The sequence below is a fragment of the Daucus carota genome, chromosome 4 (genome assembly GCF_001625215.2).
Source record: "Daucus carota subsp. sativus chromosome 4, DH1 v3.0, whole genome shotgun sequence".
NCBI lineage: Eukaryota > Viridiplantae > Streptophyta > Magnoliopsida > Apiales > Apiaceae > Daucus > Daucus carota.
This window is the reverse complement of record NC_030384.2, coordinates 50,942,714-50,966,245: the sequence shown is the minus strand read 5'-3', so window position 1 is coordinate 50,966,245 and position 23,532 is coordinate 50,942,714. Positions and strand designations below refer to the sequence as shown.

Genomic DNA, 23,532 nt, shown 5'->3' with positions numbered 1-23,532 from the left:
ACCCACGGGCATCTGTCTGTAATAAACTTCACATGGAACTGTGGAAGACTGTTGACCGTTCGTGTTCACACTTGTTGATTAATTTTGCTAGAAGACTATTATACCGCACCTTCTTCATTTGTTCGTTGCTATCATCCTATATTCCTATTAGATACCAAGGTTGTTCAGTTCATGCTCGCTTCGATCTTCATTCATCGTCTTTTTGAATCAATACGATTTTTAGATTTTAAACCAACTCAAATAAAAAAATTATAAATCAAGCGAAATGAAACCATCTCCTACTGGTTTTATTTGGTTTAGAAGACAGTATGATTTTAATCATATTCAAGAAAGATTCAGTTGTATAAGAAAATTAAATGATTTATATAATATTAGTATCAAACATAAGTTTAGTGATTTTTTAGTTTTAACTTTAACCTTTCATTTGTTAACAAAAAAAGATAAAAATGTTGTTTGAGAAAACTTATTTTATAAGTAAGAATATAAGAATTTGAAAATTTTCATTCTCAAGTGATTACTTTTTTAAATTTGATTTCATAAAACGATATAAAAATCATTTTAAAATATAATTTTATTATATTATTATTAAATTATAAATATCAAAATAAAATATCTAAGCACATGAATAGAGATAGCCCCTATGTCTCATTCAATTTTTTACATTTTAAACCTTACAAAAAATAATGGATGGTTCCCATCAATTTTTTACTTTTTTTCCTCTTTTGACACTATTTTTACTACTCTATAACTATTTTATACATTAAATATTGATGGATCCCTTAATTTTATTCATTTTATTTTCTCTTTTAAACTATTTTATACATATTTTTAAATTTTTTCATACGTAAAACAAAATGGTTGGAATCGCACATGAGTCGGGAAGATTGTCACGAAAGTGCAAGTAGTTGGAGATTTTGTAACATTTGATTGTTACGTTACGCGGAAAGAAAACTCCATAGGAAAAATGACAGCCCGTGTGAGTCTGGACGCTTTCCCTTCTCACCTTCCTAAATTATTTATTATATTTTTCAATTAAAATCTCCAATAACGGTGTTTATTATATTTTTGTAATGTTCATATTTGATATATGAGTTTTTATATGATGTGTCCATCGGCACACAATAAACACAAAAATTGATAAGTTTAACTTGTTTTAATTAGCTTAAATTATAATAATGATAGATCCTCTACATTCATAACAACCACACCAATTAAAAAACCACACCAATTAAAAAACACCAAATTCATAAATTTAATAGTACTTAGCATGTGCTCATGGACTCACACACTTAGACAAGCTTTTTTTTTTTTTAGAATGAGATAATTTAATGAATAACAGTCATACGGCATTTACAAAAATGATCGAGTCGAACAAACATAAAACAAATTAACACGCATGTCTTCATATCCAAGATGAAATAAATAAGCGATGTTGTAATTGACAATGGTATATTTATAGATATTTGCTCTGTGTTCATCATCTTTTTCAAAAAAATCCATCAGCATTTGAATACCATCAGATTTTAATGGATTTTAAACAATCTCAATTGAATATCATCATATTTTAAAGCATAATTTAAAATTCTAATTAAATACCAGCAGATTTTATAGCATAATTTGAAATCCTAATTAAATATCCTAAGATTTTAATGGATTTCAAACAATCCTTAATCGAATACTCTCGGATTTCATAAATGAAAAAATGCTTTAAAATCTCAATTTAATACACTCATTAATATACAGATGAATGTAAGGGAGGCTAGCATATGAAAAATAATGTAAAAAAATTAAAAAGATGGTATATATGAACGACCAATTTTTACTAAAATGTAAATTTGTGAGATCAGAATATCAGGTACTTGACATTTACGGTTACTCTTAGGGTAAATCTAACCGTGGTCAAATTTGGACCGATTCTGGCTTAAATTTCGGTCCAAATTCAAGCCGGTGAACAATGTTGACCTAAATTTAGGCCGACACTATTCACCGGCCAAAATCTTTTAATAATAAAATATTAACATTTTATCTTTTATATATTTAGTTAATTGATTGATTATATAATAATATAATTATTAAATAGTAATAAATTATATTTAATATTTTTTAAGTACTTATAATAATTACATGTAACTACAACCTCATATGCAATTAAATGCAACTGAAAACTGTAAGTTACCACGCATGTATGATGTGCCTCAGGCGGGGCCATTAGATTACAATAGAATCAACTGAATGCAACCATATGCAACTGAATACAACCATATATGCAACTGAATTCATGATTTCAAGTTTCAGTTTTCAAATGTAGTATTTTTGAAAATAAGATTGAAAAAATAATATACAAGGTAATTCCCCTTAAATCATTGTATTTTTTGTTAATTAAGTAAAAATGTTAATGTTTTTATTTTCTAATTTAATAAATTTATTAAGTTTAATATTAATGTGAAATTTTAAATTAAAAATTGAAATAATAATATAAAAATATATTAAAAAATAAGATATTAATATCTGAAGTAAACAGAAATTTAGATCAAGCGATTGAAATGAAAGATAATTCAGGAACCAAAATTCATTTTCACAGTCGAAGATTGCATTAGAGTGAAAAGTAAGTTTGAAAATGAAAAGAAAGTAGTTGAAGATCTGAGAAGATCCCTTGTACGACTAATTGAGGCATACTCCCTCCGTCCCCTTTTACATGTCTCTTTTGAAAAAAAAAATTTGTCCCAAATTACTTGTCCACCTCTCTTTTCAAAGCAACTTTTTGTATGTTTTTTCAAAATGTAACAACTTCCAATGTTTGACTAGCATATATATATACACAACTCTATCTAATTCATTACATTTATTAGGGATATGTATGAAAACAAGATATCCATCTAACATTTTCTTAAGATGCGTTATTTTTTCAAAAGGGACAAGTAAAAAGGGACGGAGGGAGTATTGCTTACGCATGGGAATAAAGGCACATGAACAAGTTTGCTAAAACAATTCTAAATCACACCACTTGTCTCTCTCACGCACTCCAATAATACTCGGGGGTCAATGTTGCTTCGTTCTTAGTGTTCCCTCTTTCCCACTTGCTTTCATTTTACATGTGAGAACTGTGACCCCGACCTTGCATATAACTTAAATTTTATAATTAAATAATAGATAAATTTTGATGGGAGAAAAATTAGGAACAGAATGAATATATACACACACTCGATATTTATTAATAGAAGTGTCACAATAGTTTGCATATTTTGTTCAGCTTTTCTTTAGGCTTAAATCTCACCACTAGTTGACTTGATATGTGCCTTCATTTACGTCGTGTCTGCACCGGGTAATTAATAAAAAAAATTAGTATTTAGATTTTAAATGCAGTACACGAATACATGAACATGAAAGTACACGGCGAATTTAATATCATATATGAATTTTCATTTTATATTCATGAAAATAGACGATGTAAATATATTTTAAAGTACATAAGTATATTCTCATATAAATAATACTTCCTCCATCACTATTTATCTGTCAACTTTGAAAATAAAAATTTATCTCTATTTATCTGTCCATTTATATAACCAAAGCAAAATTTTGTTTTCTTAATGCCAATAACTCATCTAAAAACCTGAAGAGTCTTTGACTTTGTTCTTCTAGCTATAAATATCATGACTATTACTCACTGCTTCAGTATATAATCCCACCAATATTTTCCTATAATTAAGGCATTAAATAAGGGTATTGCTGGAAGTTTCTTATCAAACTTAAATTTTCTTAATAGAAACATAAGGAGTATATACTTACATATATTATATATGTCATATATATACATGTATAAATTTGTTTACAACTATGAGTAAATATAAAGATTTAATGTATATTTTTCTGAATAATATATAAAAAATGTATTTTAAAAATATATTATAATTTCTTCAAAAAAATTATATTATAATTATACTAATATTAAATGTGCACGAAAATTATGCCAACACATTTCAAAATCTTTTGGTTTTACTCTTCTATTTTAAAAATAAGTTCTCTCTTGAGCGAGGACCATATATATAATTCTTTTATTCCTGTTATTATACCTTTAATTCTGTATTTAGTATTTACCTTTAATTGTATGTCATATAGTTTCTTTTGTTTAAAAATATTTTTTAGAGTATGCTTTTACTCCATTAATAATAATACAGTAACTAGGTAATAACTCTTGCAAAAGATTCGACAAACACTTATATAATTTCAATGAAACTTTAGCTTAATTTCATTATTATGTTTAATCAGTCGATGGTCCCGAGTACAACCAAAAATTACTATATCCAGTATTGTCCTGCATACACCTAATATCAGATCCCAAAAGGGACAACTAAAAATTATGTGTAACTGAACTATAAAATTAATCTAATTTAAAAGTTTCTTACAAAATCTGGTGTGTCCTGCATCCATGATTTCAACGTTGTAAAGTTTAACCAAAACATGCCTAGTATTATAACATCAAACTTCAACAAAACATTCCTGGCACCAAGAGCAGATCCGAATATGCCAGGTATGTTGATCAACTAAATTTACCAATTTCCATCTTTTTCTTGATTGCTTTTTGACCATGGTAAATGAAAGAATCTAATATCCCTGATACAGTGAAAACACCTGCACAATATCGACAAAGGATGAATCTAGCATACCACAAGACCGAAGTTCAAATTATTAGCAAAAAGGCTGTCTAAAAGAAGCCAAATTTTAAACAATAAAATTTATATAGATTTAAACCTTATACTCAAACCAGTATAAATATCCACTCAACACCTTACTTTTTCCATTCAAGAACATTCTTCTGGAAACCAAAAACTAGGATGTTGCAAAACATTGTCATCAATTACTAGAATGTCGTAAAACAATGTGATCAATGGGCTTCTTTGCATATTCTCAAAGTTCCTCCATTACTAGATAGTGGAGGTGAAGGTGAAGGTGAAGGTGGAGGTAGTGGACCTGGAAGGAGTTTTTAGTTCTGTTCGGCAGTTTTTGGCAAAGATACAAAATTGAAATCGGTAGTAAAGCTGGGCAGATGGTACTAGAGGTGAGGAAGATCGAGGTGGAGGTGGAGGTGGAGGTGGAGATGGTACTAGAGGTGAGGAAGATCGAGGTGGAGGTGGAGACGGAGGTGGAGTGCAAGGGGCGGTGGAGGTGGGTTGGATTTGATGGTGATATAAATAATGAAGGTGGCGGTAGAGATGGTGGTTATGGAGGGGGCGGGCGGCATGGAGGTGGAGGGAGCGGCAGATTTGGCAGGGCGGCGGGGTGAAGCTAGCGGAAGTCGGGTGGAGGCAGAGGCTAGGTCGGAGAAAAAGAAGAAGAAGGTGGGGTTGTTAGAGAATTTAGTGATATGCTCTTAGGAATTTAGTGATAGTTTTTAGTTTGTAGAATAGAGAGGTTTGTATTAGAGTAAGACTCTATATATATATATATATATATATATATATATATATATATATATATATATATATAGCACTCCATAGCATACCTCTTATATGAAGTTACGTAGCACACCATTATAAATATATACATAATATATATTTTATTATAATTTTTATGAAATATAATTGCGAATTTTGATTATTAAACCGAAAACGAAGTTATACAATTTTTTTATTCCAATGATCATCTAAAATTATGCAATATCTCAACATGATTCTATAACAGAATAATAATCATCCAGAATTATTCTGTTGTAGAATCAGTTTCGAAAATATACTTTTTTTATTCAAATTTTAAGTGTTAAATTACTTAAAATAAATTCATTTTATAGTATTCTATATTAGAATCACGTTTTATATGTATTCTAAAACAGAATTTATAATAAAATTGATGATTTATAGTGGCGCACTATGTAACTCCATATAAGGAGTCCCTCTCTGGAATGATGGCCTATATATATATATATATATATATATAAATAGGCAACTGCTCAAATAAAAACCACTAAAATAAAAACTAAAATGGAAACCAAGAGAAACTATACCTAAATTACCTCACCCACCTCCTATATGTCATCACTCACCCCCTATTTGTCATCACCCACCTAAGGCCCACACTCACCCCACTCAATCCACCCCCGGCCCGCTAGGGTCTCGCCAAGGCTCCTCACAGGCCCTGCACAGGCTCTAGACAGTCTTAAAGAGCCAAACCTTGACCCCACCATGGTCCCACTAGGACCCCCGACCCGGCCCTACTAGGCCCCACTTAGAACCCGTCTAGGCCCATCTCGGGGTTCATCCCTGGTCCCAAAACCCGCATCATTCTACTTAATCACATTGGTTTTTTTTAGTTTCTATTCTAGTGGTTTCTATTGGAGTAGGACCCTATATATATATATATATGAACAGTATTCAATATTTATATTTTGATAGAGAGAAGGAGAGAGGGTGGGGGGAGAGAAGGAGAGAGGGAGGGAGATTACCGCCGACTATAGCACAGACATTTGTCAAAAAGTGCAGAAATGAAACATTTTCTTCTGAAAAAGTCACCTGCACAAGATTTTGAAAATTATTAAGTAACTGGATTACCTTAATACTTATGCTTTAGTTCTTTAATAAATTAAAATAGTACATGAGGACGAAATAATATACAACTACAACTAAGAAGTAGCAGAGAAAAGGATAGACGAGAGAATACAAGGCAAAAAGTATAGTTTATATTTATACAAACACAAACTTGGAAGTCCTGAAAATATTTACAAAAATCACAAGTATAAAATTTGCTTCATTCATTATGTCACTAATAATGAACAAATATCGACTCAGACCCACAGCTAATCACTAATAACTGAAATTACAACGGACATGGCATTTTAAAAAAAACAAAATAATAAGATAACTATGTTGCAAATAATAAAGTTTCAATGGCTAAACCGGAGGCAGGAAAAACGCCCACCCTCTAGTGAAGTTTCACATCACTTTAAACAATACTATTGTCTCGGAGAAATGTTTATCTAACTGGATGCCCTTTTATGGAATTAGACCAATATATGACTGAGGGAATGAAGTTTTAAATCACTTAACAAATGCTCCCGCCGTCCCCCCCATTTGTTTACAAATGGGTTGGGCATGGAGATCAAGAAAAATGTATAAAGTAGCGGGGAAGAGAAAGAAAAGGGGTTAAATATCAAACAACTCATTATAGTGGCCTTTATGCATCAAATTACTCACCTATGACTCATTTAACTCATTAATCACACATAAAATCTCGTTCTGTTAAAATCAATTAACAGCATCAACCCAGTCAACACTATTGTTCTTCTTTGGCAGATATATGCTAACCTGATACATTAGATATGTAAATCTTTATAGATTAACTGCTTTTGTTGGTAGTCGTTAGGCTATGTTTGGGGTTTTTTTGCCCATGCCAGTGAGCTTGCTTCTTTCTATCTACAATCTCTCTATCTGAGATTGTTTATAGAAAGTGTTTGTGGCTAGCCTCTCGATCTCTTTGTATATTTCTCTTATATATATATATATATATATATATATATATATATATATATATATATATATATATATATATATATATGGGGCCTTCTCCTTGAGGATCCACTATAAATAGTAACTTAGTAACTCTTTACGAGAGCCAATGATATATGAAAGAAGGAGCGGTCAAGATTAAAAACAGAAACAGGACACGGCATAAAAATAGGGAGAGACACGTGCATACACCCAAACCCTAGAAACCAGGACACGACTTCTAAGCACTAGGGATTTATGTTATGTAGTTATTTTTGTGTATGGATTAATTATTAATATAATATAAAACTATGTTTATTATAAAAGTTAAATCTATTAAGACATAGATGATTTTGAAAAATACATAACACATATGTTCTGTATTTTAAATCCTATGTTCTGTATTATTTTCTGTGTACTGTAATTGATTCATATAAGTTAAAATTATTAAGAAATAGATGATTTTAAAAAATACATGACACACTGTAAAAAAAAAATGAAACTTATGATATGTTCTGTATTTCAAATCTTATGTTCTGTATTATTTTTTGTGTACTGTAATTGATTTAAATAATTTTGTAAATGTTATTTTTTGACTTTACTATACTTTTTATTTTGTTCTGTAATTTATATTTTGCTATTTTAGTTTTCATATGTTTTTTAATTTTTTTATGTCATACATATTTGTGTATAAAACATATAATGTTAAATAGTCTTATAAAATATAGAACATATAAATTAATATTATAAAAAATAAATAAATTTAAATTAATATTATCGGAATTACTGAACACATGTTCTGTAAAAAAATGCATAATAGTATATGTGAAATAAGTGTTGCTTAATATAAAAAGTAAAATTAAATATATAAATAAACAAGGATATGTTTAGAATATAGTTTTGATGTATTTTAATATAGTAATATAGTTTAAGAGCATACCCAAAAAATTAAAAAGATAGATCATAAAAAATATGATAATTAAAATATATATATATATTAATATGAAATATAAAATCAAATTAAAAAAGTATATGTGAATATGTGTTTACACGCGTGCTTAGGTGTCTGGGTGTTAGGTTTACAGTTACACGCATGTAGATGTATCGTATGGCTCAGATCAAAAGTTACCAAGTTACTCGCTGAAGGGAGTTCCTCGTTGAACCATCCCCTATATATATATATATATATATATATATATATATATATATATATGGGAGGGTTCTGGTACAAACTTAAAAACTTTTTTTGTTCAACACATATATAACTTGAGTTCAAGTGTTCAACATTTTTTAAGATATTTTTGTTGAACATCGATTAAAATTGTGTTGGAGAAGTATATAAACTAATTTTTCAATGTAAAAACTAAGTTAAACGTATTATATAACCAATATTTATCTTTCTAGACCCTACCCAAACCCCAGAGGTATAGTTTAAGCATCTCTATAAATATATTCAACACATCAACACAATGATAATTAATATTCTACACCCAATGTTGAACTCCAGTTACAAATGTGTTGAATGCACGATTTATATGTGCGTTATTTTTAAAATTGTAAGGAATTGGAAGGGACATCCCAAATAAGGAAAGCATAAAGAAATGGTTGGGACTGAGGGAGTACGGTTTAGAGATGAATAAACCTACCTTTATAGGTGAGAGATCATAAAAGAAGAAAACTCCAGGAAGTGCCTGTAGGCGACCTACATCTGCAGTCCTAAAATGCTCCGTCACAGAGAACTACACAAGAGAAAGGCTAATAAATGAATAAACTATATGACAAACACAAACTATTGAGAGGAATACCGAACATAATCTTGAAACCTGATTAGACTGAATGGTACTTCCCCTAGAATCTGTGTAGACTGTTGGTACCACCTGCAGAATAGATGATTCATGTTTTTAAACCTGTAATCTGATCTGAGTTTCTAAAGAGCATTCCATAATAAGATGCGTGATTCTGTACAATACATAGATCGAAATACCTTCTACTGTCTTTGGCTAGGGGTTGTTCCAATTTGCATATCTATCCACTGTTGTTATAATTACCAAACGGTGGTGAGTTTTATAGATGGCAGCTATTGGATTTGTACTTGTTAATATTATAGAGCCAAAAGTTGACACAGGAGGGGATGGAGTTGAGCTTTGAACTATTCTTAATAATGATACAAACAAATTAAGAAGTAATATTGTAATGGGTTTATCTTTGAACTAGGCTCTATATATACTCTATTATCTAACATACAAGAAGTGATGCTGTGATGTATTGGGGTTCATCTCTGAACTATAAAATCTCATATTAAGAAGTGAAGGAGTTTAACCCTAAATTATGATTTGTTCATGACTCCGTGTGATGTGACAGTTACAGGGTGATCATATTTTGCATCAAGTAATGTGTAACATCTTAGGATTTATTAACTTCTCAAAATCTTAGACAATTATAATAAGGATATCCACATTCATTTTCCAACAACCATATGTATAATGCAAATCACATGAAGAGAAGTACATGATTCTTTCTGCTAGAACTTCTTGTGTGTCAGTACACAATCCAAATATAATACTGAAAATTACACAGGGAAAGCAGGGTAATAAATTGAGACTTCTTAAGCTGTGCAAATATCAACTACCCAATTTATTTATTTTTCTAGGAAAAAATGGCATAAATTTAAAGATAAATACAAAAATTACGAAAGTCTATACAGGCAAAAGGAATGTGGCACTACTAAGGAATTATTCAGGCACTAACCTTGATAAAATATTGATACATCCCACTTGGCGGTTCTTGTGTCCATTGCACACTAAGATCCGTAGAGGTAATTTTATTAAAAGTTAAGCTAGTATCCTTACCAAAAAAAATATAATATAATATGCGACAATACAAAATTAGAAGAAAAATACCCATCAAGAGGATTTAAAACACCAGGAAAATAATCTCCAAATGCTAATCTATTAATCTTGTGACTTATCTGCACAATGAAGCACATAATGTACTTAAAGTTCAAGAACAAATAACATGGACAATTCACTAATTTGAATCCACGATAAAGTTTTATGGTATCAAGAAACGACTTACATTAAAACTATCCTTTTGAAAAGCTTGTAGATCATGCACATGAACATTTGATTGCTGAAAACTTTTCCCAGGTGCAAAATGAAAATTCCCAGCCACCTTGTTAACTTCCAAAAATCCATACATATTACAACCCTCACCTTCTTCATCCTTAATCTTTTGCAAAAATCCTTCTCTTTTGCACTGATGAAATAAATATTAAACCAGAGAAACTCGCATATTAGGTTCGAAGATAAAAACATCCAAATTAATCAGCAAGTTTGACAAAACCAAACTAAAAGAGAAGTGATCATCACCTTACAAGGAGATGAGCCAGGAAGAAGACTGAAAATAATTGGTAAAAATATTACTGATAATGATGCTATTATCCCTAATTTAATCTTATCAATTAGGAACTAAAAAGCTCTCATCAGACTCAATGCAAATATCCTCTGCTTATTAACTATTTCGTGAGTATGAAGGAGAAATTAAAGGAACTACATCACGTCAATTTTTAGTTGCTCTCGCCTCAAACTTTAAAGACAAAAATATATGTTCCACTTTCTACATATATATCTTAAAGTTCTTCGTGATAATTGGAAAAACACTGCAAATTGCAGTAAAATGGTTCCACAAAATAGGGTACCAGACAATTTACAGAGTTGTTTTTTGAAACCAAGAAACAAGGCAGTTCTAAGGTAAGTCTTAGACGTCGAATATCTATTATCATTATTGCAAGATATTTTTATCAACTATACATTCACAAGGGAGAGAGTGATAGTCCTGGAGTGAGTGCGTGAGAGGGGGGGGGGGGGGGGGGGGTAAATGTGGAGACAAATGGAGATATCAAACATATAAGTCTGCTCTTTTTATTGTTATCTATCCACAGTATACAAGATATCTATTTGTAGATGGATTCTATTTCAACAAGTTACACACAGACATGCACAAAAAGCCAAAGATAAAACTATGAGAACATGACAACTTCCCACAGAAGACTACTAATCATACGGCAGTCGGCAGATATAACTTATAAAATAGCTATACACTCGGGGATGACAATACAGAGTAGCATACAGCAGGAATGAAAAGCAGTTACGGAGCATTTCCGTAACTAAGAAGCTGCAATACAACAAAACTCCAAAAATGATAATTTGACAAAGAAGGTACCAGTAGCGGATTTAGCTCTATGAATCATAGGGGATTAAGTTTTGTTTGACTAGTAATATATTTAATCAAATTTGATGCATAATTTTATTTGCAAAATGATTGAAAAAATAAAGGTTCAGGCCTCGGGAAAAATATCAAGAAAGTTAAAGAAGAGAATCAGAGTGTGGTCCTAATGCAGAGATTTACTATTATATATTACTCTTACCAAGTAAAATGCCGGGGTCTAAAAGTCCACGGACAGTTAAACCCCCCCTCCCCCTCAATAATAATAATAATGATAACAACAACAACAACAACAACAACAACAACAACAAATAAATGAACTGGTAAACAATCAGAGCAATGATTGCTAATTATTAAGTATTGTGAACACAAGTTAATACATTTATATGATGAAGCAGGAACGTACGAATGCCCTTATTTTAATTTTCTTAAAAGTCTGACATAACAAAGTACTCAACTAGACTGTGGTTCGTCCCAAACATATTTAAATCTTCATGATCATACCATCAATAATAAGTGATTAATACCTAAGCCTAGGTGATTTTAACTTTAAACCTTTGAGATTATAATTTAAAAACTTAGGTAACAAATTTGAGGAGTACTGATCAATGCCAAAGAACAGTCATATGCATGCATGCTGTGTGTGTGTGTGTGTGTGTGTGTGAGAGAGAGAGAGAGAGAGAGAGAGAGAGAGAGACCTGGTCAAGCAAATCTGGATTTGACACAGCCCAACCCTTTTTCCTGTATGCTTCACGAACATCTTCACAGGTGTTACAGCAATCATCATCCGACTGCAAAAAGAATCAGCAAAATTAGAGAAGTAAACAGCAACTAAACAAAGAGAACGATTAAAGATAGAATTCATTAGTTTATTTCATATTCAACACTTATATGCACTAAATATATTCCTTGTATTTAGATGTAGTCAAAGTTACACAGACTACCAAACAAACATGTATGCAGTTTAGAATAGCAAGGAAATTCAAGAGGATGAAATAATATATTAATTGGTTCACTGCTAATCAACTCCAGCCTCCTAGATATATTTAAAAGCGTAGAAAACCGCCAATTAGAAAAATCTATAGGATGCAGTGACTAACTCGATACAGTACATACGAGTCATGGAAGTATAGTGAATTACTTCTATTTAACGGCATATATAATTACAAAATATACAGTAACTAATTCCTAGGACTCCTACATAGCTTAAGCTTATGCATATTTCTTAGTGCATGATGCTTATAAGCCCCACAAAATGTCCAAATAGACTTTGTTTGACTAATATAAAAAGTTCTGAAATCCCATGAAGTATTATAGGTCCAACACGAATCAGAGTCTCATAATTTAGAGTCTTAGACTATTTAAAATATCCTGATAGTTCCTTCATTTGTTGAACAATCGAATTTTAATGGTGTGGTCTCACAACCAATAAGCGAGATTGGTAAAATATCCTATCAGTGAACTTGTTCCGACTGTCCACTTTAAATTATAGCATTTCTATTTGAAGAGGTGATAGGTTCACATTTAAGGAATATATTATCACGGAGAACAAGAGTTAAATTGTGTGTTTATTTCTCTCAGTCTAATTTCTCTGTCCCTCTGATGTTAGCTCCTATCAGCATGGGCCACAAAATTTCGAGACAAATACTTTCATGCAATATATTGTTATGTCTTGTGCCTTTTAAACTTGTAGGATAGTTATCACCTGGTTCACATAGGCCTCATTCTTAATGGATAATAATCAATGTTGTGATCTTTCCGCAGGAACAAGACAACTTCAAGGCACATATATTATGGTATTCTAATTTAGATCAGAAGATTAACAAAAACTGGAAGAATCAAAACAGAAACATACTGATTCTGCACCATAACATGAACCGCAATATGTCTCGTTGTGTTCAAGACGGCCACCATGTTTTTGTAATGGATTTTCAATCTGTTAACAGTAAAGAAGATATAAGTACAAAATACAGGTGTAACTAAAAAACAAGAATAGCACATGTTAGCTAGCGAATTCAAGAATAACCAAGTGACATATAGCCAAGCAAATAAATACCATTATAGGTGGTTCACTAGTTTAAAAATGTAATTTGCAAAGAGTGACAATTTTGTACCAAAATAAAGTAACATGCCTTGACAATTTGCAATTGATATGAGGAACTATGGTTTCCTTAATTTCCTTCTATGTATTCACACTCTTATTCTCTTTTGTACTAATTTTAAGGATCACAAAAATGTAGTGCACTTGTTCCCAGACAATTATAAAATGAAATAAATTACAAAAATGACATGTAGATTAGTAAAGTTTTAAGTACTCATTAAATTCGAAATAAATAGAATAACAGAGATGCTGCTCTTTACTTTTACGATCATGACACCTCTTTTAAGCTAGTCCCTCAGAACAACCAGATTACAAGTAATGAAGTAAATAATACTACTTCATATCATATTAGTAATATTACTTTTTAATTACTTAAAAATGTACAAGTTACTCCATCCATCCCATTGAGTTATATACGTTTGAGACGGAGGACTTGGCACGCATTTTAAGACTCTTATAAAATATAGTTTCATAAATTATTTTTAAAAATTATTCTGAATAAAAATTTAATGTTTAAAATTTTATTCAGAAACAAAAAAAATAAAAAAAAGTTATAGAACTATATTATATAGAAGCCTTGAAATGCGTGCCAAGAAATGCAAAAGAACTGTATAGAAATGAGTAGGGCGGAGGGAGTAATGATTATTAATAAAAACACAAACTATTTGTGACCAACCTTGGGAGCACCAATACCATCCTGTCTTGATTCTATGACATTTCCACTGGCATCAATCCTTTTCTTAAATATGTCATGTCTCTGCAAATCCAATATAATATTACAAGTCAACCTACACAGTCTATTGCAGGTAAAATCTAGAAACATTAGAAACCAAAAGTTTAGAACTTCGGTTAAATATCGGTTCTAGGTTTCCATGTTTACCATGCACAACAAATTGACAAATTATCTTCTCAATCAAGATTTTATGGGTTCTAAGAACTGATAACTCCAATAAAACAAAGTTCTTATGTATATCAGATGACAAACTTTGCCAAAACTTTAAGTTTGGGAGAAAAGGATTGTGTTGATAATTTGAATAACAATGTGCGGCCATACAGAAAAGAGCTATAGCTCAGAAAATATATACAAAAAAATAGTGAAATACTTTGGTATTTACTCCCAAACTAGGGTAAAATAGAACAATCGTTCAAAACCCCATATTTATATCAGAGAGAGAACATCCAGCTTCAATGGAATAATACAGGGAGCTTAACAGATCCATAGTATATAACTGAAGTATTCAAAACACTGAGAGTCATGGAATGCAGAAAAAATCTCATATCAGGTACATACAACATCAAGATGCTGCTCTCCACTTATATCCATAGCATCGAGACTGAGTATGGAACAGGGAAGTGCAGGAAAAGTCACATCAAACTGCGAATCAAAAATTTAGACAAACAGTAAGTGGTTAAGAAACAGAGCAGAATTAAGCACAGACTTTTACCAAATTTGCACAAATCGCAAGCGTAGTAACAACTACAGAACTATATACCCTAAGTTTCTATAACATTAATATAATACGGGCTGAGAACTATATAAATGATTACTGTCAAACTATCCTGACATCTAGGTAAAGAAAATCTCAAACATTTATAGTAATTAAAAGAATTACATTGATTTTTAGCGTCTCCCCTCTTGAGGTGTCTACGACTAGCTTTGTCTCTGTCACGGCGTGAAGATATAATCCTGAACAGAAGCCATAAATACACAAGAAATGGATAAGAACATACATATGATTAGGAAATAATCGGCTCGTTTACTTGACAAAAGAGAGAACTACAAAAATTGCAGTCTATACACTTCCGATTCAATGTGTTTTCTATATCCAATATTCAAATGTATGCCAATCTATATTATACGAGTATATAAGAAAACTGTAATATAACAGTGTTATAAGTACATGTAAATTACTATATACTAATCACCACATATGTGGCAACCAAATATATGTAAATCTTTATTTGACAAAGCGGGTTGGTTAAGACAACTATCAACCCCAGAAGCTCCTAAATATCATCAGCTTCCACAATATGGTCCTAACCGTAGGATCAAAATGAACCAAAATCACATAAAATTGTGGAAACCATAACCTGATAAATTTCCCTAGAACGGATGTATACCGGAAATTGATACAAGTAAATTTGAATAATTCATTGTTCATGGACAAGTTTGAACAACATTTGCCCGTTTCTATGTTAAATTATGGAAACCATAACCTGATAAAATTCCCTAGAACGGATGTATACCGGAAATTGATTCAAGTAAATTTGAATGGGCCACTGTTCATGGACAAGTTACTTCCACTAATGCACTAAAAAGAACTGAAACTAAGCTTCTAACATATAAAGGGGCAAATGTTCTTCAAACTGGTTCACTAGTTTAGCTCCTTTAAGCCTTTTATATTTACATGATTGGCCACAATTTTTTATACCATTCAGAGAGTCTGCTAGACTAGTAACTTTTCTACAAAGCACCTAGTGTTTTGTTGTTTGTAAGAAAATTTGGCAAGTTGACCAAGCGGAAAAAAAATTACAGTGTTACTCTAGTTACACAAACTTCAGCGTGTGAACCGGACAAGGGCATGGGTCCAAGCATTAGATCTTTAATCTAAACATTATATAATAGGATTCTAACATATGGACTCCACATGGAAAGCTTGACACACACTGTTTTGAAATTATTATCTACTACCAGTGAATTGGATTAACTTATATATATTTCAAATCCATGGCATAAGATTCAAAAATTAACATGGAAACAAGTCTTCCAAGGAATTTATGCCCTGTAAAAAAAAGTTGCAATGAGGCCTTATCTCTCATTTAAATATTGATTGCAGCAACTTCAAGTATACATTTTCGTCATGGATGGAGTCGACTTAGATCACATACCAAACACCAAGTCATGTCTTGTCAAAATGGATAAAAAGACAAATAAGGCCTGATAACAAACACAAGAGCGCCAACCAACATATAAGCTTCATCATCTATCAGAAAAAGGAAACTTTTAATAATAGTTGTTTTTCATGCTCAAACTCAGGCCCATCGACTTAAAAGAGTCCAAAGTTATTCTCTTGCCATAGAAGACGGCACTAAAAGCAAGTGGTTTCATCGGTTCAACACCTTTGAAAGTTTGCTACGGCTACTTTGTAGTGTCCCTTATACAAGTTGTCGTCTTTATTTTTGTTAATTACAATTCCAAAATTGAATTCCCTTATGAAATAGAGAATATTGGAATATCTTGTACAAAGTCAATTGTAAAATTGAGCAGGAGTGGAAGGTTGTTACAAGAAGTGAGTTGATCTCTGTTTTTCTCTCCAAGATTACTATTCGCAGCTTGCTTAATTCTGAACCTGTTCGAGTTTAGTATTTAAGTTACTAGTTGGTAGATTAAGTTGAGGAATCCATAAATTAGTTTACCCATCCTAGGGTTTTGTGTGAATAATAATTGAGGCTAGTATGATCCATCATCGGGAAAAAAAAAGAGAAAAGAAGCTTTGACAAGAGACATTAGCTGCTAAACACGTACAGATCCAAACTAGTAGGTAGAAATAAAGAACAAAAATTACAATCGACTCACTGAGCTCCGAGACGAATAGAAGAAGCATGACAACGGAAGAGGCGAGGGTAATAAGACCACCGGAAAGAGTACGGCTGTAAAAATCTTCATTGATCTTTGGATACGCATCCAGATTCCTTATCTTATTCACTATATTATTCATTATTCCCGATATATACACACCACACCACTCTTCGTCTTGCTGCTTCTCGCAATAACTAACTTGGTTACTTTAAAAACAACAACAACAATGAAGAAAAGCAGACAGTCCAGTCGCCCCGAGACAACCGCGTCATCTTTCTTTCAACTTTTATTTGGGCTTTCTTATTTTATGGGTCCAAATTAATTTTGTCTATCACTCGTCTTCTTCATTAGCCCAATGGCTTAAAGCCTCCCCCTTTTTCCTTTGTTTCTTTTTCTCTATTCTTCCTCGACTTTTTTAGTAATTTCCGTGTAAACTTGAAACAACAGATCGTTAGAACAGAAATCATATGTAAATTAATATTTTTAAGAAATTGAGAAATAAATACATATGTATGCTAGTAATCCACGTCTATTAGGATCATTATGAGCTCAAATTTGGACGGGAGACTCTAAGTTTCAAAATCGATGCGAGTTATATAAATTATCCAAAATAATCATATTTATCAGTTATAGATGCAATTGATGGTTTTGAAATATGAGTTTTTATCTTTCGCTATAAAAATTGTCATATTCTCGGGAATTTGTTATTCATATATCAGTTGTTGCTATAAGTAGTTTTTTTTTTTGCTATAGATGTAACTGATAGTTTTGAACGTTGGTTTACAAATAATTCTTACGTAGGAGTCATTTGAGATACCACTAGTTTCGGATTTAATGCAGGTTCGATTATTCGACATGTCATTATAATATTTTTCTTTAGATTAATGAATTTCAATATTCTATATATTCAGCCGTCTGAAAACAAAACAACTACCTGTTCTTTGTTTCACAGTCAGGTTGTAGTGAACAGCTCGGGACTTGTTCCGATTAGATTCTGATACTTGTTTTGTTGAGTGTTACATGTGTTTTTATTTGTGAAATTTTATTTTTATGAATTTCTAAAAAAAACTATAATATTTTTACAAAAAATTCTAAACTTAGATATTTGTAAAAGAATCTCAAAATAATTTAAAATACTAATTATTGTATATTCATAGGTGATGATTGTAAATATCAAACTAGATATATAAATTAAATTTTGTCTTTTCACATACAAATAATTGCTAACTACTTTTCCCCAGGTTAAGGCTAAAAAAAAACACATATTTCTTGCAAACCAAACCACCCCCGCCCCCCAAAAATTTCGTGTTAGAAATATATAAATCTTTAGATGAATCTAATCTAGTATTAGTACTTTGGATCATCACAAATAATTAAAAAATATCTTTTCTTTCACGTGATTTCAAGAAAATTTTTACGTTTTTAATTTGATTTTTCACTTAATTGATGAATTGTTTTTGGAATGTGACTTCACCATATTTTTCTTCATCGTTGATGATCAATTTAGATAGCTTTTAGTTGGATAAATTTTTTTAAATTTGATTGTATCGTATTTTTCTTCACCTTCTATTCATCTAACAATCAATTTGCATATCATACGTGTCGAATTTTACGAATTTTAAATTTGCATTAATTGACTATTTATATAATAATTTAATATTCGATTTCTATTTTATCATTTGTTTATATATATATAGAGATCGCTTAACCGATAAGTCGGTCGGTTAATTAATCGATTTTTAAAACACTGAGGATATATCACGGGGTAGAGTAATATTTATAGCTACTGTTTGGTGTACAAGTCTATACTCCCATAACAGTTCCACACAAGGAGTCCAACGTCAAAGTTGCATTGCACCAAGCACCAAGCACCAAGCACCAAGCTAACGTAGTAACGTTCATAAACACATCAATATGATAACCCCTTGCACAAAAATTACACATCTGGTTTATGGTTTAGAACATACAGAAATAGAAACACAAACTTTTGCAATTGACCTAAACTTAATTAGAAAAGAAAGAAAAAAATTAGAAGCTTAGAGTTTACAAACATAGAGAAGCAAGAAACTAAAGTCAGAAAAATACATACATTTTTTGAAAAAGCCCAGCTAACAGGTTATCCTGAACATCCACCACAACCAAAATGTAAACCATATCATTCAGAGACACCTTGCTAGTCAACAGCCATTGCATCTGGACCACAACTAGCATCCTCAATTCCATTCTTATGATCTTCCATTGCATTTCTCATCTCCTCCATCAAACTCCTCGGTTCTTCCTCTATGGTGTTCTGTAACTCATCCACCTGCACAATATGAAACAGCAATAATCTAAGATACAAAGAACAGTTCTCTAGATGAAAATGAGGAAATCATCATGTATCCAAAGTCCAATTCACGTATCGATAGATATACACCCATATAATAAGCACTTATTAGGGTGAGAATCAAGTCAATCAACATTTCATCAGTTGAGATGCCAACTGAAACACATTTCGAAGTACCTCCATTTTTCATGATTTACCACAATATAATAACTTAAACAGCAGATATTCTTACACAAGTTGACGAGTCCACCACCCCCAGTACTCCAGTTCTTAGAGTGTAATTCTTCTAGATGCCCGTAAAGTTTAATTAGGTAATTATTCAGTAGTTTCACATTTAATTAACAAGGTTGATGGATATCACTGATTAAACTGAGATTTTATTCTCCATATCCTCTTCCTTTTGATATTACTTCCTATAGACACCTCACACTCATCTTTTAATATGAATGACATTCAATATTTATCAGCATTAACAATCCAGGATTTACCAAGGAAAGCATCTCGATTTTGAGTCTCTGTCGGCCCTGAGCCTAATTCTTGCTAGAACTTCTCTAATCAATTATATACAGGGTGCAATTGTGTTAAATGGGATTAATTCGGTGAGGCATATCCTACACAAATAAATTTGGAAGGAAATAACAAGCTCCTTGAAAATTAAGGAAATTGTCTAAATATTCAAATTCTTCATCACAGATAATGGTCGTGTTTGGGTAACATAATAAAAGTTAATTTTTACTTATAAGTAAAAGGTTAATTATAAGCGAAAAGTGACTTTTGACTTATAAGTCTTTGAACAAACATGACCTATGATTGATGCAGACATAATAAAAAGGCTATGTTTCCTTTCATCTAGGATTTTACTTATTCTACAAGTTTCAAGATTACTCATTTTTATGAGATAATGAATATTCTAAAATGATGACTTTGGAACAAATCCGAGGATCTATTTGTTGCCTTTACAGATTCCCTGTGAAGGAGGTCATTATCCCGTGTTTCAACCCTCTCTTAAACCTGTCCTACTTCTAATAATCCTCTTAAAAAAAATCATATTATGATCAACACTTATGCAACATAGTTTGCAACTATTGATGCATTCAAGTCTAGATTTCACAGGGTCTTGCAATTACTTTTGTCATTCTTCCAACAGTTCCTGACTGTTAATTGGCTCCTTATAATATTCACTCATTTGTATCAACATCAGTATGCAATTAAAATAATCAAATATTTGAATGATATTAAAGTTGTAGCTTGCTGAAAGAACAGCAAGACAATCCAACTCAAAGATTGAGCTCTTTTATTGAACATGTTTTGATGATATTTTAGTCTACTAAGGAGAAACCAGTAAAAACACTTATTTTAACGCCGCCATAAAACATATAATTATAGAATAAAATTAGAGTTTTTCAAATATTAGCACATACCACATGCAATAGAAGAGCGAACTGTTTCTTCCGAAGCTCCAGCGTCCTTGAGCCAGATATATTTTCTGCCTCCAACAAAGCAATTTCTTTTTCAAGGTCCGTAAGAACTTTTTGTGTCTCTGATCTTGGTGGCTGCATAGCAATTAATTTCCTAATTGTCTCACACTCCTCCTTGTGCTGCCTTTCCACCTTGCTCTCTTCTAGTTGTTTCTTCAAGTCTTCTATATCATCCTCTGCCTGTATTATTTGCCTATTTATCTCAGCCTTCAGCTCATTAAAATTCTCCTTCTCTCTTAAATTTGCATCAATAACAGCCTTGCTCTTAAGAAGTGGTAGTTCAAAAGTTGTAAGCTCCTGTAAGAAGGCTTTTGCTAGCCGTTCACAATCATTGCTGTTGTCTGCATCTTTCTCAATCTCAAGAGCATATGAGGTAAACTTCTTCTGAAGTTTTTTCAGTGGAGGTTCACCCCTTGTGGTAGTTGTGCGCGTGAGAAGCCTGTGTTTGATAATTGTATCATCTTCAAGTTGACCAAAAGCGTAATGTGAAGATATTGCATCTCCCCTACCGGCAACTTTCCTGGTTTTCAACATTTCTGTTCCAGTTGTCCAAACAATCCTGAAATAATGATACTTCTTCTCATATATGTCAACATTAAAGCTCTTTTTAAAATCCTGATGGGTTATATTGATCTTTGAAAAAAGCGAGATGCTAGTAGAAAAAAGGGAAGAAAGAAGTTTATACGCAGCAGTTGTCATCATCTCAGAAACTGAATTCTCTCACATTTATGCAATTTAGACTGTAGTTTATCATAAAAGAATTAAGCATGGAATCACCATATGTCTGCTGGGGACTGTAAAGTGTCAACTATTTCCTTGAGTAAACTAAAAAAAAAAAAGCATTTAAGAAGAATATCTTCTGTGACATAATCAGCAATTCAGCGTATTTGGATAGGTAAAAAATGTACCCAGATGTTAGATTAAGCATAATACTCGAGGTATATGTTTTTTAGAAACTATAAATTCTTTGTTCTTTGACATTTTACATTCTCTTATGCTCGGGGACTGAGGATTTAGATATAAACCACAAATATACTCCTTACGTATCTGAATAGAAAAGTAAGGTGAAGGTGAGTGAAATGAATAACGGCAGTTATTGGTGAGACAGGAGGAGTTTGGGGGTAGAAGATGGAGTGATAACACGTCCAGGTAGAGGGATTTTAATTAAGCAATCACACTTAAACACATTTTACTGGAAGAAAGGTGAAGCTAAATCTTAGAGAGGCAAATTTTATCGCATCATTAATCTAAAACCTACCCCCTTAATAATTACTCAAGGCTCGGGCTCCATAAGTTTAACCTCGATTGAGCAGAATAAAAACCGAAGAAATCATCAAAAAACCTAGTGCAGTATTTTCAAGATTAGAGAAAAGAAAGAACGAAACAGAGATTTATAAACATAGTTGGATGGAGGGGTTACCTGATACGAGGCTTCAATTTGAAATCTAAGCGACCAATCACCCACTGTGTGTATTTTCCCAGCGGGGGTCGGTGTGTGCTCAACATTGAATCAATACCAAGCACAAGGGGCCGAATCGCACCGGAGTTTCGAATTAAAACGGGCTTTAGAATTTTGTGACGAGCCCACAAAATTAGCCCACGGTGAAGAGTGTTGTATGTGTATGAGTAATATGACAATCCTGACTCCATTTGTGATTTGTGAATCTTAATGATAATAATAAATTCTTTAATAATAACGATAATTAAATAATTTATATTAGAAATAAATAAAAAGGAAAAGATTATAACTTACATAGAAATTTGTAAGTATTCATATTTTAAAATTTATTTAATATCTATATATAATACATGTTCAGTATTGTACTTCCAAATATAGATTACATAATAATATTTATATAGAATATTTAATTATTAAATAAAATTTATATTTTTATATTCTAAATCAAATAAGTCAGAGTTGCATATTAGGTCGGAACATTGGTTGAAAGCGATTATTTTTTAGGTATAACAATTGTTATTGGGATCGCACATTTAATCACAACATATTTTTGAAAAAAAATCACAACTTAGATATTTATTAAAAAAAATCATAACTTCCTCTTTTTTTTTTGAGAATGATCATAACTTCCTCTTAATCGGAGAATGAAAAGCTGAGATGGGCATATTTTGACCCAATCAAAGTGTGCTTTATAATCATCCAGAATAATAAGATGTGACAAATGGGGATGTATAATGAGGAGACGGTCGTGGATGCATCTAATATCTTGTTGGCAGTGCCTGCCGTCCAGGAATTGGAAATGCCTTTTGTGGTGTTTAACCAATTTGCGTTCGTGCGAGCTGTGAATCTCAGCGAGCCGGCACCGACTCACTTTATTGTGACTATC

General features: G+C 31.8%; 2 protein-coding genes across 3 annotated transcripts; both read right to left on the bottom strand.

The window, feature by feature from the left end:
* Positions 1–4,225: 4,225 nt before the first annotated feature.
* On the bottom strand, positions 4,226–17,729 carry LOC108219261 (uncharacterized). Its single transcript, XM_017392614.2, has 13 exons — positions 17,381–17,729; positions 15,417–15,490; positions 15,095–15,178; positions 14,480–14,560; positions 13,558–13,638; positions 12,401–12,493; positions 10,554–10,733; positions 10,379–10,446; positions 10,227–10,278; positions 9,302–9,355; positions 9,125–9,217; positions 6,440–6,506; positions 4,226–4,632 (listed from the first exon to the last, which is right to left on the bottom strand). The coding sequence occupies exons 1-13, from the start codon at positions 17,520–17,522 to the stop codon at positions 4,541–4,543; spliced, it is 1,161 nt and encodes a 386-aa protein (XP_017248103.1). The 5' UTR covers positions 17,523–17,729; the 3' UTR covers positions 4,226–4,540.
* A 1,546-nt stretch (positions 17,730–19,275) lies between these two features.
* LOC108216151 (THO complex subunit 7B-like) lies at positions 19,276–22,786 on the bottom strand. 2 transcript variants are annotated; one of them, XM_017388836.2, is made up of 3 exons: positions 22,608–22,786; positions 21,131–21,746; positions 19,276–19,688 (listed from the first exon to the last, which is right to left on the bottom strand). In XM_017388836.2, the coding sequence occupies exons 1-3, from the start codon at positions 22,691–22,693 to the stop codon at positions 19,557–19,559; spliced, it is 834 nt and encodes a 277-aa protein (XP_017244325.1). In that variant the 5' UTR covers positions 22,694–22,786; the 3' UTR covers positions 19,276–19,556. The 2 variants fall into 2 exon arrangements, with proteins under 2 accessions (XP_017244325.1, XP_017244327.1); XM_017388838.2 differs by having other exon boundaries at positions 21,131–21,763; positions 22,608–22,733.
* Between the last annotated feature and the right edge of the window lie 746 nt (positions 22,787–23,532).